Genomic DNA, 15,354 nt, shown 5'->3' on the forward strand with positions numbered 1-15,354 from the left:
AATCCCTACTATTTTCTGACTTTCTATCCAGTTTTACTTTTAGCTGATCTAGAAGAACCTTGTTTTTCAACCAAACATTGAAGACTCTAAAAGGTTTAGGGCCCCAGTTGATCTCCTCTGCATATAGTAGTAAGCCCCTGTGGTCTGAATTTTTCCTGGCTGTAGCTGAGATTTTCCACTTACTAATCTCTGCAAAGGCTGGATTGATTACTGCCCTATCAATTCTGCTCCTTTTATTCATTCTTCCAATCCAAGTAAAGGCTGCATTTGATATATTGAGATCCATCAGATTTGCTTCTTTCAGCCAACTATCCAATATTGCACAGTCTTCCCTGAGAGTTTCACAGTTCAAGGTTTCCCCCATACTTCTTGTCATATTGAAGTCCCCTATTAGTAGAGTCTTTTCCTCCTCTCTACCTCTCATGATGTTTCGAAAATCTTGGATTAGAGCTTTTTTCCCTTCTAGTGATTGTGGACCATAGACATTGCAAATAATAAAGATATCTCCACTAGCATTCCACTTGAATTTGCAGCAAATGGAATGTCTCCACTTTAAAACTCCTAGACAAGAAATCTCATCCAAATCCCATATAGTAGCTAGTCCACCAGAGGAGCCTATAGCAGCTTGAAATTCAGCTCCTAACTTTTTATGAGGCCATACTTCACTTAAGACTTCATCAGTTAAATATTCCACTTTAGTTTCTTGGAGACAGATTATTGAAGGTCTTGAGTTCATAATTTGTTCTTTTAAATTCTTTCTATTTTCTAAATTGCCTAATCCTCTGACATTCCAACTAAATAATCTCAACTTATCCATAAAACATTATGAGATACTGAGTAAGCTTACTGGATGTACCTACTATATCACAGAATTCCTCAGTTGCTCCTTTATTTCCTTGATTGTCTCTTCCTTAGATTTCTTCAGCTTTAGTCCCATGGCCTCTGCCATTTGAATAATCTCAGCTGCTTCTTTTTCCAGTGCATCATTCCCCTTTTCAGCTTTTGATGTTGCTGGAAGTGCTCTGTGAGCATTTTTCCTGTTGTTTTTGTTGATTTTGCTGAATTTGCATCTGCCTATATCAAAGGGGTTACCTTTAAAAACCTTCTTGTTTTGTTTCTTTTTTCTGCAGAGTTTGATTTTCTGTATGAGGTTGCAAACAGAACTTTGTAGGCCTTCATCTATAACATGTAGGTCTCCCGTATTTATTGACTCATCTATTGCTGAATCGTTTACAGAGTTGTCTGCTAAGTTGCCATTTTCTTCATCATTTTCCACCACTACATTGTCAGTATGAGATTGAGATGTTACCCCATTACCCTGTTCAGCTGTTCCTTGCGGGAAGGTCTTCATTTTTTGTGAGGAGCTTATTATTTCATCAGAGCTGTGGATAATCTCATTATCCTTGTTATCTTTTAGATCTCCAGTGTCTTGGAGATTCTTGTCCTTTTTAGGGCTAGCACAAGTATGTGTAGAGGAATCTGTTTGCTGTAATTTCTCCATTAGTTCAGCATTCTCTATTTCATAAATTCTGATTTTCAAGGTGGTGTCAGCAAGCCTCACCCTGAGATCTTGTTGAATTCGATCAAGTCTGTCTGTGTAGATCCACACTCTTGGATTTTCCAGACTAGAGTGGTACATAGGATTATTTTCCCACCACCCCCATGTACCAAATTCTTTTACAATCTTCTGTAGATTCCTTTCTGTCCATCCATTGCAGGGGAGTCCCCGAATTTCTGTTAGTATTTTCCTTTTGATTCTGTAGTCTTCTTCATCCATTTTCCTAGGAAGAGATACCCAATCTGATATACTTTCAAAATTGAAGCTATCATTGAGCTTCTTTGTCTTGAAAGATAAACTAAATTTGAAGCAGCTTAATTCCTTGACTACAATTTCATTATGTCCCATTTCTGACAATATTTCCTGTAAAATTTCCCCTTTTAATGGAAATATAGAGAAACAGATTGTGCTTCTCTCAGCAATTGATTCTATATCTTTGCTGATTTCCATTTCAATGCAACTTGCATCATTCTTCCTCCCATTATTTTCCTTGTTTTTCTCAAACTGATCTGAGTTGTCTTCTTTTTCCTTGTGGTTTCCTACTTCGCCAGTCTTTTTCATCTCAATTTTGTTTTCGACTCTGACCTCCTGTTCTTTGCTTACTACTTTGCTAGGATGTGGTTTATGATCTGGTTGGGGGTTGTTTCCTCTAGGACCATTCTGCTTATTCTTGGCCAAGCTCATTTTTAAGGGCTGTGAGTAGAAAACTTCGAACTTAAGTTGCTTCATTATCTTATCCACTTCTTCTTCATTCACTACTTTGACAAAGCCAATCCTTCTGTTATTTTTGTCCCTCTTTTTAGGTAAAATAATATCTTTAATATTTCCAGCTTGATTGAAAAAGAGCCATAGATCCTTGGCTTTGGCCGATGCTGGTATACCACTAACAAAAATGGTATTCATGTGTTTGAGATTGGGTTTATTTTTCCTTTCTCGTCTTCGTACTACTGACCATCCCCCTTCTTCATCATTTTTGAGAGCTGGCTTTTGCAAAGCATCCGGACCATCCCTAGTTTTCATTACTACATCCTTATAGCTTTTTTGAGCTTTCAAATTGCGAAGGCTTTTATAGTGGGCTTGGTTTGTAGCCATTCTTAAACCTTCTTCACATCCATCTTTCACCATGTTGAGCACATTTTCATCAACCCATTCCTCACATCTTAATATGAAGTCTCTATGTTCAACCTCTCCTTTCTCTAATCGATCTTGCATTTCCTTATCCGAAAACCTAATAATTGGCCCCTCCCAGTTGCAGAGCATAATTTTTTCCAGCGCCTTTTCCTGAGCCTCAATGTTCCCTTCGATTGCTTTTGTGATTGTCTCGGCATCTACACATCTTTTGACTATCTCTATTCGATTCTTAGCGTACCTGATAATATTAAAGTTGTTGTTTACCAACGCTGCGGTCATTCCATCCTCCAGTATGATGTCTTTCAGTCGCAGAGCCTCTTCCTTTATTGCTTCAAACTCCTTTGTAGAGATGTAGATGACTTCCTCCCATGTCCTCTGTTGCTTCTTTGAGGTTTGAAACCCACTCCGATGTGCCTTCGCAGCCGCCGATGTCGTTGCCGTTGAAAAATTTGAAAAATCGCCCGTTGATCGCCCGCCTGTTGCTCTCCCTCTCTCTCTCATCTTCCTTTTTTAAAAGGTGATATGATTGATGTATTTAAATTTTAGTTTTCTCATCGCCCTCTAAAAATCTATACTCTTGACAGAGTGTGGGGATATACATGTAGACACAAGGTCAAGGTCCATAACTAAGACATGAAGGTGTATATATTTTATTAATATTTTTTTTTTGAAAGGCTATTTGATTAATATAAGCTAAACTCGTGTAAAGGAAACAAAAGAAACACTTGTATCGTACGATTATAGTATGTTTATTGATGAAAAAGAGTAAATTTGATATATGTGGAAAGAGAACTTAAAAATCAAATAAGACAACTATTTTATTTTAGGTCTTAAATTTATAATATTTAGATATCTAATTAGATCTTTAATTATAAAAAAGCAAATATCTAATATATATATATATATATATATATATATATGTATTATGTATTATGTATATAAATATATAAATCTTCAAAAATTTGATAATTTAAATTATTTATTTTTTAACAAAAAATAATCGATCAATCTCTACTGTTTATATTATATAAAAATAATATAATTATAAAATAAATATTTTATAACTTAAATTGGTATAAAAGTATTATATTACAATATTTTGACCTAAAGTCGGATTAAAACAATACATTCTAGCTTTTATAAAACTTTTATTCAAGAAAAAATAATTATACGATCATATTCTATATTTTATAGGAGTGCGAAGTGAGCATTTCAATTGATGCTCCATCCATCCCATAATAATAGCCTATTCAGAAATAAAAAATTTCACATAATATTTGTCTATTTTTATCTTCTAATGCAAATATATTTATATTATTCTAAATTATCCTTCTTATAACAATTAATGAGAGTTGACTTATATTGTGAGACGCCAAGAATAAAGTTAGAATTTTACGTTCGTCATGCATCATGATAGCAGCACGCAAAGCAACCTGACCAAAGTGACCAAGGATATTGTCCAGTTCATACAACATACAGAGTTGTTGGACTACGACCGAGGAACTTTCTCGGGATTCAGCTAGTTCATAGATAAGTACAGAGAGTTCTCTGTTTTTAGTTACAGCACCTCCATAAACATCATCTTCTTCTCCGGTTATATATTGGGGATCTAACATTGCTATCCACTTAACCGCAATTGGATTATCTTTTCGTGCTGCCAAGTGCAGAGGAGTATCTCTACCATTCTTATAAGTTTTATTAAAGAAAGCTCCAACAATGTTGAATGCTTGTTCTTCAGCACCAGCACCACTATGAGGAAAAGAACGCAAAACTACGTTAAGAATGGCCTTTATTGCTTCAAAATAAATTCCAGCCATCTCTGCAAGTGAAATACAAGAGTAAAGTATTTGATATATATATATATATATATATATATATATATATATATATATATATATATATATATATATATATATATATATATATATATATATATATATAGAAGTGCTCAAATACAAACTAAGTTAGTGTACAAACTACAAACTCAATATAAGCCCTCGGATGAATCTAATCCAATGGCCCCGCAGGGGCAACCACACACCAGTTAATATACACCCTGTCACACATGATCTGCAGATTCCCCTCCGTTTTTAATTTGAATTTTCCCGTTAATCGGTGAACTTTTTATGAAATCCGACTTCACTGTATTTTTGTTCATCTCGCAACGATCAATTTCCATACCATATGTGCTATATTTCGATTTGATTTAGAGACTTTTTAATTTTAGTTTGTAGTTTGTACGCTAAGGTGGTTTGTACCAGAGTAAGACCCTATATATATATATGGCTTTGTTCAAATACAAACCAACCTTATCATAAAAATCTTAAAACTAATTTCAAAACTAAACAAATATCCCCTCAAACTCTTAAAAACTAACAATATCACCCCTAGCTTTGCCATCAACTTCCCAAAACTTACACTTTCCACCCCGCCACGTCACCATGCCATGTCAGCACTGGGGTCCCACACTGCTGACGTGGCACTGCCACGTCAGCACTAGGGTCCCACACTGCTGACGCTTCAGTGCCACGTCAGCTGCCACTTCAGCACTGGGGTCCCCTACTACTGACGTGGCACTGCCACGTCATCCGCCACGTCAACACCTGCTGACGTGGCACTGCCACGTCAGCACTGGGATGACGTGGCATCCAACACATTTGTAATTGGGGTTCAACATTGGGTGTAGAACATCAAAATATTTTAAAAAAATTTTGAACTCAAGTTATATATGTGTTGAACAAAAAGAGTTTGTAAGTCTGTAAGTTTGTACAAGTTCCCCTATATATATATATATATATATATATATATATATATATATATATATGTATGTATATATGTAGTGTAATGTAAGAACACGCCCAAAAATTAAAAATATGAATTATAAGAAATATGATATCAAAATAAAAATAAAATATATAAAAGCATATATAATATGTGCAAGATATTAGAATCAAGAAAAGGTGGTTAATATGGGAGTGTATTATTAATCTATTGATAAATTTAATTATTTTAACAACTCATTAGTTAAATCTATATATTTATTTTAATTAACACAAATATATAAAATATAATCATCAAAAAAGTTATTTGAACTCAAACAGATTTAATTAAAATATATATATAAAAAATTAATAAATATTATAAGTTAATAAATATATGAAACTTTTACAAATTAAATATAGTGTCTGTTATTATTATTTATAAACCAAAACCAAAAATTTTAACTAGATTGTTATTGTTTGTTTATAAAATTTACTTTTTGTTATTTATATTATGTTATAAAATTGAAAATTTTGATTCGGTCTATAAAATCAATCAATCAACGAAAGAAAAAATAATACTCATTACCCTATGTGTCTTGCCTAATTTTTGGTTTGTGCAAAAATGATTTATAAAATTATGTGAAATTTTAGAATAGTGAATAAAATGGTAGAAATATTAATATTTAATATGTAGATGGAAAAGAGCGCTCTCTTATTTTTCTATTTTATAATTTGTTTTTAATATATAATTTTTAAATATTATGTATAAAAACTATCTTTTATTAATTTAGATTTGTTGGAAAGAAGTTAATAATATATCAAAAAATATCACAATTATTTTCAGTTTCAAATTTTTTAAAACAGAATTTCTGAAATAGTAATAAAGACAAAATTAGAGCATACTTAATGGTTATAATTATTGATAAAGGGTGGGTATGGTTGACGGGTGATTTTTTGAAAAGATTGTCCATATTTTCTATTTTTTGTATGTCAACTAAATTTATAGCTAAGGCTCAAGTTTATTGGGAGGAAGTTTTACGAGTGAACCCTCTTCAATAACTATCTTTTCATTTTTTTTAAATATAAAAAAATAATTAAAACATGTTCAAATATAATATTGAAATATATTTACTTTAAAAAAGATTATGAATAATAGGAATGATAATATAGAATAATCAGAGATATTTTTTAAATTTCAAATTTATTCGATAAAAGTTTCTAATGAATTGATAAGTCAAAAAAAAAAAAGCAAACAACAAAAACTAAAAAATAAACTTTAAACTAATTTGAAAATAATATTTATTATTCTATTATAAATTTCAGAAGTATAGTGTACGAGTTTAGTTTATTCAAATTTGATCATAATTTCAAATTTCGTATTATATTACATTACGTTACAATTATCCGCTAAAAATATATGCATACATTCAATTATGCGATTTATTCATATAATGATCAAAATTTGTAGTATATTATTTTAATAATCTACATATAAAGAAATAAAAATATATATTTATTTACAAATTCATTTAGAAAAATATTATGATAAACACAATTTATAAACTAGTTATATATAGATTTGAATATAAAAAAGGATATCAATTATGATTATATTTAAAATTTATGATGAATACTCCAGCTTAAATGCGGACTACATATACCTGACTCTATAAATATATTTAAAAAATATATAAAATCTATAAAATGAGAGGGGCGAAAAAATTAAGTTGTAAGGAATACGATCTATATACGAATTGTAATTTAAAATAATACTTACAAAAATAGTATCATAAATATATATTTGATAGATATTTTTATATATTTAACAAGCCAACTAAATATAGTTAGAATTTTTTAAATAATTATTAAATATGCACAATTTTAAACTTATTTTATTTTAATATGTTTTAATGGATCTCATAACGAATTTTTTAAATAATTATTAAATATGCACAATTTTAAACTTATTTTCTTTTAATATGTGATTCAATTACTCAAAACTTATACTAACGAGCTAAAAAAATAATCGATCCAAATACACATCTATTAATAAATTTTAAAACTACAACTTGGAAACAAAATACATCATGATAATACTACAAATATATATAATAATAAATTTAAATATAAAAAGTTGTTGTAACATGTGATGGGGTTGGGGAGCAAGGGTGTCCGTGGAAGGGTGATAAAAATAATATTAAAAATAATATATATGAACTAATTTATAACAAGCTATGAAATATAGGTCTATTAAGGATAACAACATAACAAATATTAAAAATTATGTATAGTCCATCTGTATCAAATTATAATTTAGTTTGATCAGATATATTTATTTATTTTAAATTAATTTTATTTCAGAAAATGCAGAAAAAATAATTATATAAATAAGTGAGAAGGTTGTATCTTTTCTTAACTTTCTACTCCTCAAAACAAATATTAGGTTTAGCATATATAGAATAAATTATTTAAAAAAATTAATAAATGAAAAAAATATGAAATATCAAAATTTTGATTTGAAGTTAGTGAAAAAAATTAAATTTTTCATAATTAGCACATTAATATTAGGAAACTGATTAGGAATGATAATAAAAAACATAAATTATATATAATATTCCTGAATAATAAAAAATAATTAAAATAATAAATTTTTTAAGAGAAAATGCAATCAATAATTAGAATGGGTATTAAAATATCTCACACAAATTATAAAATAATTAGAATGGGTATTAAAATATCTCACACAAATTATAAAATAATTAGAATGGGTATTAAAATATCTCACATAAAATAATGTTAAAAACATATTATAAACTATATACCATATCTAACACATATAAATAGATATATTAAAATATATAAACAAATTATAAAATAAAGACCCGAGTTCTGAGCTGGTGATGCAGTATGCGTACCAATATTTAATTGCGGCGGGAGCATCATAATAGCAGCATGCAAATGCAAAGCAGTTGTACCATCAGGACCATCTAAACTTGGATGTGTGCAAGAGTTACAGATCAAGATGACCATATCGGGAGACCTCAATCTGGCCGCGAGGTTGACCGGACTATCACCGTTACAATTTTGAATATGTGCATCATCTGGATCGGCTTCTACTAAAAGCTTAGCAATAGCCAGGTTTCCCTTGCTCACTGCTACGTGCAAGGCAGTATTCATACTATTATTAGAATGTCTGACAAAAGCTTCGAAACCAGTAATCGGATTATGTGGATCATCAGCTGCAGAACCCAAATTTCTGGCTGCATCAATGAGAAGCTCAACCACTTGAGCGTGTCCATAAAAAGCTGCAAGGTGAAGTGCAGTGTCTTTATTTGAATCCACCTTGACTAACAAGCCTGCAAACTCCCTCAGAATGAGCTGCACGTGTTCTTTATTTCCATCCATGGATTCATTGTGAAGGATAGTTCTACCAGTCAGTCTACTGGAGTAAATTCTAAATGACCTTATGGCCTCAGCATCTCCCGCAGAGACAGCGGCGTACCATAAATCTTTTTGAAACATGGGATGTTTCATAGAGTACTATCTATTGCCGCCATAATTACTGTGTACGGCTATGAATGAATGTATATTTGCGAATTGATTCAACATCATCCACTTTTTATAGACTTGATCGGTCACAGTAGTACAACTATATATTAATGAGGTCCAATGAAATTTGGAGTTAGGTACCTTGTTTTTTCTCATTGAATATTGAAGACAGTAACATTTTACCTTATACATAATATAACTAGTGAAAAAAGCCGCGCTTCGCGGCGGAGTGATAAATTTTGATATGAATAAGTATTATAATAACATAGAAATTATTTGAGTCATCTTTACGTTAAACATATCACAAATGAAAAATATTATAATTGGTATAAATATTTGTTTAAGTGGTCATCCTGTCAAACACAATACTAATAATAAAATTAGTTTGAACCTCCTTCCCGTCAAAGACAATATTAATCCATAATTATTATTTTTATGATAAAATTAAATACTATAATTTAGATCAAAATTAGTTTGAGCCGCTCTCTTATCAAACACAATACCAATAACAAAACATTATAATTTAGATATTAGTTTGAGTCGCCTTACTGCCAAACACATACTAATAAAAATTATTCTAATTATGATAAAATTAAAGATTATAATTGGACAAAAAGTATTTTGAACTGTGGTCCCGTTTTAACAAAAATATATACTATAACATAGATAAAAAATTATTTTAGCCACTTTCCTGTCAAACATAATACTAATAGAAAATTTATTATTATTTAGATAAAAATTAGTTAAGGCCGCCTCTCGTGCCCGTCAAACACAATACTAATCAACATTATCATAAAATCAATATATGATTCCTATTTTATATGTATTATTTTATATGTTAATTATTTTTATTTTTTGACTCCTATTTATTAGTTTAAAATTATTATTCTTTTATGGTTCTAATATTTTTGGTATTAGTTTTTTAATGATTATTATCTTTACAATCTTTTATTTTCTATTCGAAATTTAAGAAAATTATAAGACTAAATCGGAAATAAAAATTGTACGTATTACCTTACAAATCTTAAATATAAATTGTATTTTATCTATGATTATTAGTTTAAATAAATATAATCGTATTCCTTTTGGCATTCCTAGATAATAAAAAAATTGTATTACCTCTAGAATCCGAAAAAAAAAAAGAATTATATTAACTTTTGAAATCCTTCAAGTTGATTTCTTTTAAACATAATCTTATTTCTTTTAGGATTACTAAATAAGAAAAGAATTATGTCATCTTTAGAATTCAATAAGAAATATTAAATAAAAAAGAAAAGAATTGTATCATCTTTAGAATTCAATAAGAAAAGAATTGTATCATCTTTAGAATTCTTGAATCTGATTTTTTAAATCACAACTATATTTTCTATCCGAAATTTAAGAAAATTCAGAAGACTGAATCGAGCAATTATAGGACGCTCGCATCCTCCTTTATATATCGCGCTTCGCGGCGGCGTGATAAATTTTGATATGAATTAGAATTATAATAGGATAAAAATTATTTTGAGTCATCTTCCCATTAAACATATCACAAATAAAAAATATTATAATTGATATAAAAATTTGTTTAAGTGATCATCCTGTCAAACACAATACTAATAATAAAATTAGTTCGAACCCCACTCCCGTCAAAGACAATATTAATCCATAATTATTATTTTTATGATAAATTAAATATTATAATTTAGATCAAAATTAGTTTGAGTCGCTCTCTTGTCAAACACAATACTTATAACAAAACATTACTCCCTCCATCCCATTTTAAGCGTCCTGTTTTGACTTATAACGATCAAATTGACCAAATTTGACCAAGCATAAAAAACAAATTCATTATTATTTTGAAAAACTAAAAATTACATTTTATAGTATATTGTATGTATTTTATAATGACATAATTTTTTTACTTTAAAAAATTATATTATATGTGTAAATCTCAGTTAAAATTTGGTCAATTTAACCATTCAAAAGTTAAACAGGACACTTAAAATGGGATGGAGGAAGTATAATTTAGATATTAGTTTGAGTCGTTTTAGTGTCAAACACAATACTAATAAAAATTATTCTAATTATGACAAAATTAGAGATTATTTTAAATTGTGTAACAAAAAAATATATTATAACATAGATAAAAAATTATTTTAGCGACTTTACCGTCAAACATAATACTAATAGAAAATTTATTATTATTTGGATAAAAATTAATTTGGGCCGCCTCCCGTGCCCGTCAAACGATATACTAATCAAGAACCATTTACATTATCATAAAATCAATATATGATACCTATTTTTTATATATTATTTTATTTGTTAATTATTTTTATTTTTTGATTCCAATTTATTAGTTAAAAATTATTATTCTTTTATAAAAATTATTTTAGCGACTTTCCCGTCAAACATAATACTAATAAAAAAATTATTATTATTTAGATAAAAATTAGTTTGGGCCGCCTCCCGTGCCCGTCAAACACAATACTAATCAAGACCCATTTACATTATCATAAAATTAATATATGATTCCTATTTTTTATATATTATTTTATTTGTTAATTTTTTTTATTTTTTGATGCCTATTTATTAGTTAAAAGTTATTATTCTTTTATGGTTCTAATTTTTGTTGCTATCAGTTTTTTTAATGATTATTATCTTTACAATCCTTTATTTTCTATTCGAAATTTAAGAAAATTATAAGAGTAAATCGATAATATAAATTGTACGTATTACCTTACAAATCTTAAATATAAATTGTATTTTATCTATGATTTTGTTAGTTTGAATAAATATAATCCTATTTATATTAGGATTACTAAATAATAAAAGAATTGTCTTATCTTTAGAATTCAATAAGAAATACTAAATACGAAAAGAATTGTATCATATTTAGAATTCAATAAGAAAAGAGTTGTATCACTTTTAGAATTCTTAAACCTGAATTTTTGAATTATAACCATATTTTCTATCCGAAATTTAAGAAAAATCAGAAGACTGAATCGAACAATTCTAGAGACGCCCGCATCCTCCTTTATATATATATATATATATTGATTACTCATAAACAATTAAACACGTTTGTAGAGCGACTTAAAACTATATGAAAATATATAATAATCATAATTTAAATTTTATTCATTTATATAAAAATTACCCAAAATATTTCCTTTACTCGACTACAAGTTAGAGTTGATATTATGACGGTTACATTTCCTATGTAATAATTTTTTACTGAAAAACAATATAAATGATAAAATTAGTTAAAAAATTTAATGAATGTTTATGCATTGACACATTTTATGTGATAAATTGGATTTTCGAATAAGCAATCCATGAGGAACAATCAAAAAAAAAAAAAAAAGTCTCCGTGCCCTTTTTAAAATCTATCGTATTGTATTATCTTTATTTTTCAATATTCAATCTAATATTATAATTCATACGTACCCTAAACACACGTACGTGTGCTGACGATATATACACAACAACTAGTTGATCAATTTATATATTATATATATTGGCCGCCCAACTTGAATGTGATATGATTATATTAGTGGTTAAAATCACTTAAAGCATCTTCCAATAAACAACATTTAAATTTTAGCCTCCGGGACATAAATAAAATATGTAAATAGGAAAGAAAGAATTGTCTTGTTTGATCCATGAGACTATGAATATGAACGTTCTTACTTGGTTACTTGAGATGACAACAAAAGTTGGTTTGTTGAGCCAACGACAACATATGCATTCGGTTTCTATTTTTTTAATCCGTTTTGTGTAAAAAATCAAAAGTATTTATAAAAAATTGTGAATGCTAACTTTTATTTGAAGACTCCTACTTATTTATCAAAAAATTTAATCACTTATAAGTCTTAATTCAATTTTCATTTCTAGTACACTTCTTTATTTTAAAGTAAGGAACACTTTTCTCAACTTATCCAAACAGTCTCATAATCCTGATCCATCCGTTCTTCTAAACATAAATAAATTATTTCTGTTGGCGGAAGAGGCTTGGCACGGCTTAGTATGTATTTTAAAACTTCTATGTACTGTATGTGATCAATGTTCTCACTGTGACTAGTGTATTTACTGGGTACGTATTTGAAGACCGTAATTTAAATTGGACTTATAGGTGATCATCAAATCTTTAGTTATCTGTCTTTGAAGACCATGATTTAAATTGTACTTATACGTGATCAATAGGATGGGGACCAATTGGACTTATAGGTGATCAGCGAATCTTTGGTTATGTGCAATGGTTTTTGAATTAGATGGGGACCAAATTCTCTGTCAGAAGGGTATAACGTAATATTTCATAATTTCTTAAAATAATATTAATAAATTAAAAATAATAAAAGTAAACTCAAAATATGTTAGAAATTATAATTGGATTAGAATAACAGGCTTTTAATGCGGGTTTAAAATTTAGAGTAATGAATTCTATTAGGCAAAGTATCAAAGTTGTATGATTTCATATATTAATCCCTCATTTTTTTTATATTCTCTTAATAGCTGCGTAACATATTTCTTATTTTTATTACATAAATTAATAAATATTTCTCACATAAATCACTTATCTTGTCAAATTTGTAGTAGATTAAACTAGTTGAGAAGCCGCGAGTTGCGGCGGTCTATAAAAATTATATTAATAATTCAGAATTAATATTTGTAAAATATATAAATTTGCGGCTGCCTATAAAAATTATATTAATGATTCAAAATTAATATTTGTAGAATAAAATAAATTTTATATTATAAACATCTCGATGCAATACCAATTTTAATATATAAAATTGCAAAATTGGACTATAATTCATGAGTGAAAAAATGAAAATAAAATTTCTACATGTAATCAATGATTTAAAGCAACTTTTCAATAACTTACTAATCTTTCACGATTCTTTGATCTCTATTAATTTTCCACCCGTTATTGACAGTTTTGATGCCGCCCACGTATGTCAAGCAACTATCAACATCTATATAAATAGAGATAAAATTATATATATATATATATATATATATATATATATATATATATATATATAATATGGAGTTTAAGATCTTGTAAGTATACACACACAAAAATATCTTAGGATATATCCTTGTCATTAATACGAACATTAATCATGTCGGGATGTATTAACTCAAATCTATGCTGGGTTAATTAGTGACTCCTTCCTCTAATTTCTTTGGATTGGTTGTCCGCTGAAACATCAATTTAATCCATGAGATAGCGGTCTATAACTACTTTTGTTTGCAATAACCTTTATTTTTTAATATTGTATTAACAACTTTCACTTAAAAGGTGTTTGAACCGAACAAATAGATATTGTGGAAGTATTGCATGAATAATATTTTTTTGTATACAAAAGTAACCAAATAAAAATTAACAACAAAAAACATGTCCGAGAAACAAAACAAATATTATAAAAGAATAACCAACAAACATATATCACTAACAATTAATTTATCGACTTTTTCATCCATCAATATCATGTCAAGACTATATTCTTTACCCGTGTTTGGATTTGTTAACTCCCACATCTAACAAACTCTTACTCCTATCAACCAATGTCTCCATCGCCACTCAAATCCTATCAACCAATCTCTCCATCCCCATTCAAATCATCTAGCATAGTGTAACTCATTACTGTATTAGATGGAATTGATAAATAAGCACAAAAAATTGTTAATGTTAAAGTTTATGATATCTGACCTCAATTTATAGAGGTTGATTTGAGAAAAGACCAGTTTATCAAAAATATTTTCTGTTTTTGATTACCTTTTTCGTAATATGGTCATTGTCTTAAAAGAAAAGTAAGTTTTTTTGGGTATCAAAATAATTGAAAAGAAGTTTCAAATTCTGATTTAATATTTATTAAGGTAGGTAGTATTTATTTTTGATATATTGAAAAATGCAGTTTTGAAATTTTCTTCCAATACATCCGAAACTACAAAAGATAGTTTTTATTTTTGATATTTTTAAAATTAAAACGTAATTTGACACCTTTTTTTAATAATTTTGATACTAAAAAAGGTAGGTAGATTTTATTTTTGATATTTTGAAAGAGGTAGTTCTAAAACTTATTTCTAAAATACGGAAACTAAAAAAAGTAGTTTTTATTTTTGATATTTTTCATCAAAAAATTTCAGATTTTGAAAAAAGTAGTCCTGAAACTTGTTTCCAATATATCCGAAACTAAAATAAGATTGTTTTTATTTTTGATATTTTTCATCCAAAAATTCCAAAAAATTAGAAAAATAGAACGGAACTATCTGAGAGGCGTCACTTACACGCCTTCACCGCGCTGCGGCGGCCTATAAAAATTATATTAATGATTCAATATTAATATTTGAAAAATAAAATAA

At 28.3% G+C, this 15,354-nt stretch overlaps 1 protein-coding gene across 1 annotated transcript; it reads right to left on the reverse strand.

Moving 5' to 3' along the window:
* Window positions 1–3,800: 3,800 nt before the first annotated feature.
* Window positions 3,801–9,047, reverse strand: LOC108212189 (uncharacterized). Its single transcript, XM_064089131.1, has 2 exons — window positions 8,367–9,047; window positions 3,801–4,438 (listed from the first exon to the last, which is right to left on the reverse strand). The coding sequence occupies exons 1-2, from the start codon at window positions 8,983–8,985 to the stop codon at window positions 4,308–4,310; spliced, it is 750 nt and encodes a 249-aa protein (XP_063945201.1). The 5' UTR covers window positions 8,986–9,047; the 3' UTR covers window positions 3,801–4,307.
* Window positions 9,048–15,354: the final 6,307 nt, after the last annotated feature.

This window comes from Daucus carota, chromosome 3 (genome assembly GCF_001625215.2).
Source record: "Daucus carota subsp. sativus chromosome 3, DH1 v3.0, whole genome shotgun sequence".
Lineage (NCBI taxonomy): Eukaryota > Viridiplantae > Streptophyta > Magnoliopsida > Apiales > Apiaceae > Daucus > Daucus carota.

What these genes read in the sequence shown, in the direction of transcription:
- LOC108212189 (XM_064089131.1), bottom strand. Translation starts at nt 8,985, where the DNA reads ATGAAACATCCCATGTTTCAAAAAGATTTATGGTACGCCGCTGTCTCT. An exon ending in CCCGCCGCAATTAAATATTG is followed by an intron (nt 4,439 to 8,366) that starts GTACGCATACTG and finishes TTTTCCTCATAG; the next exon opens with TGGTGCTGGTGCTGAAGAAC.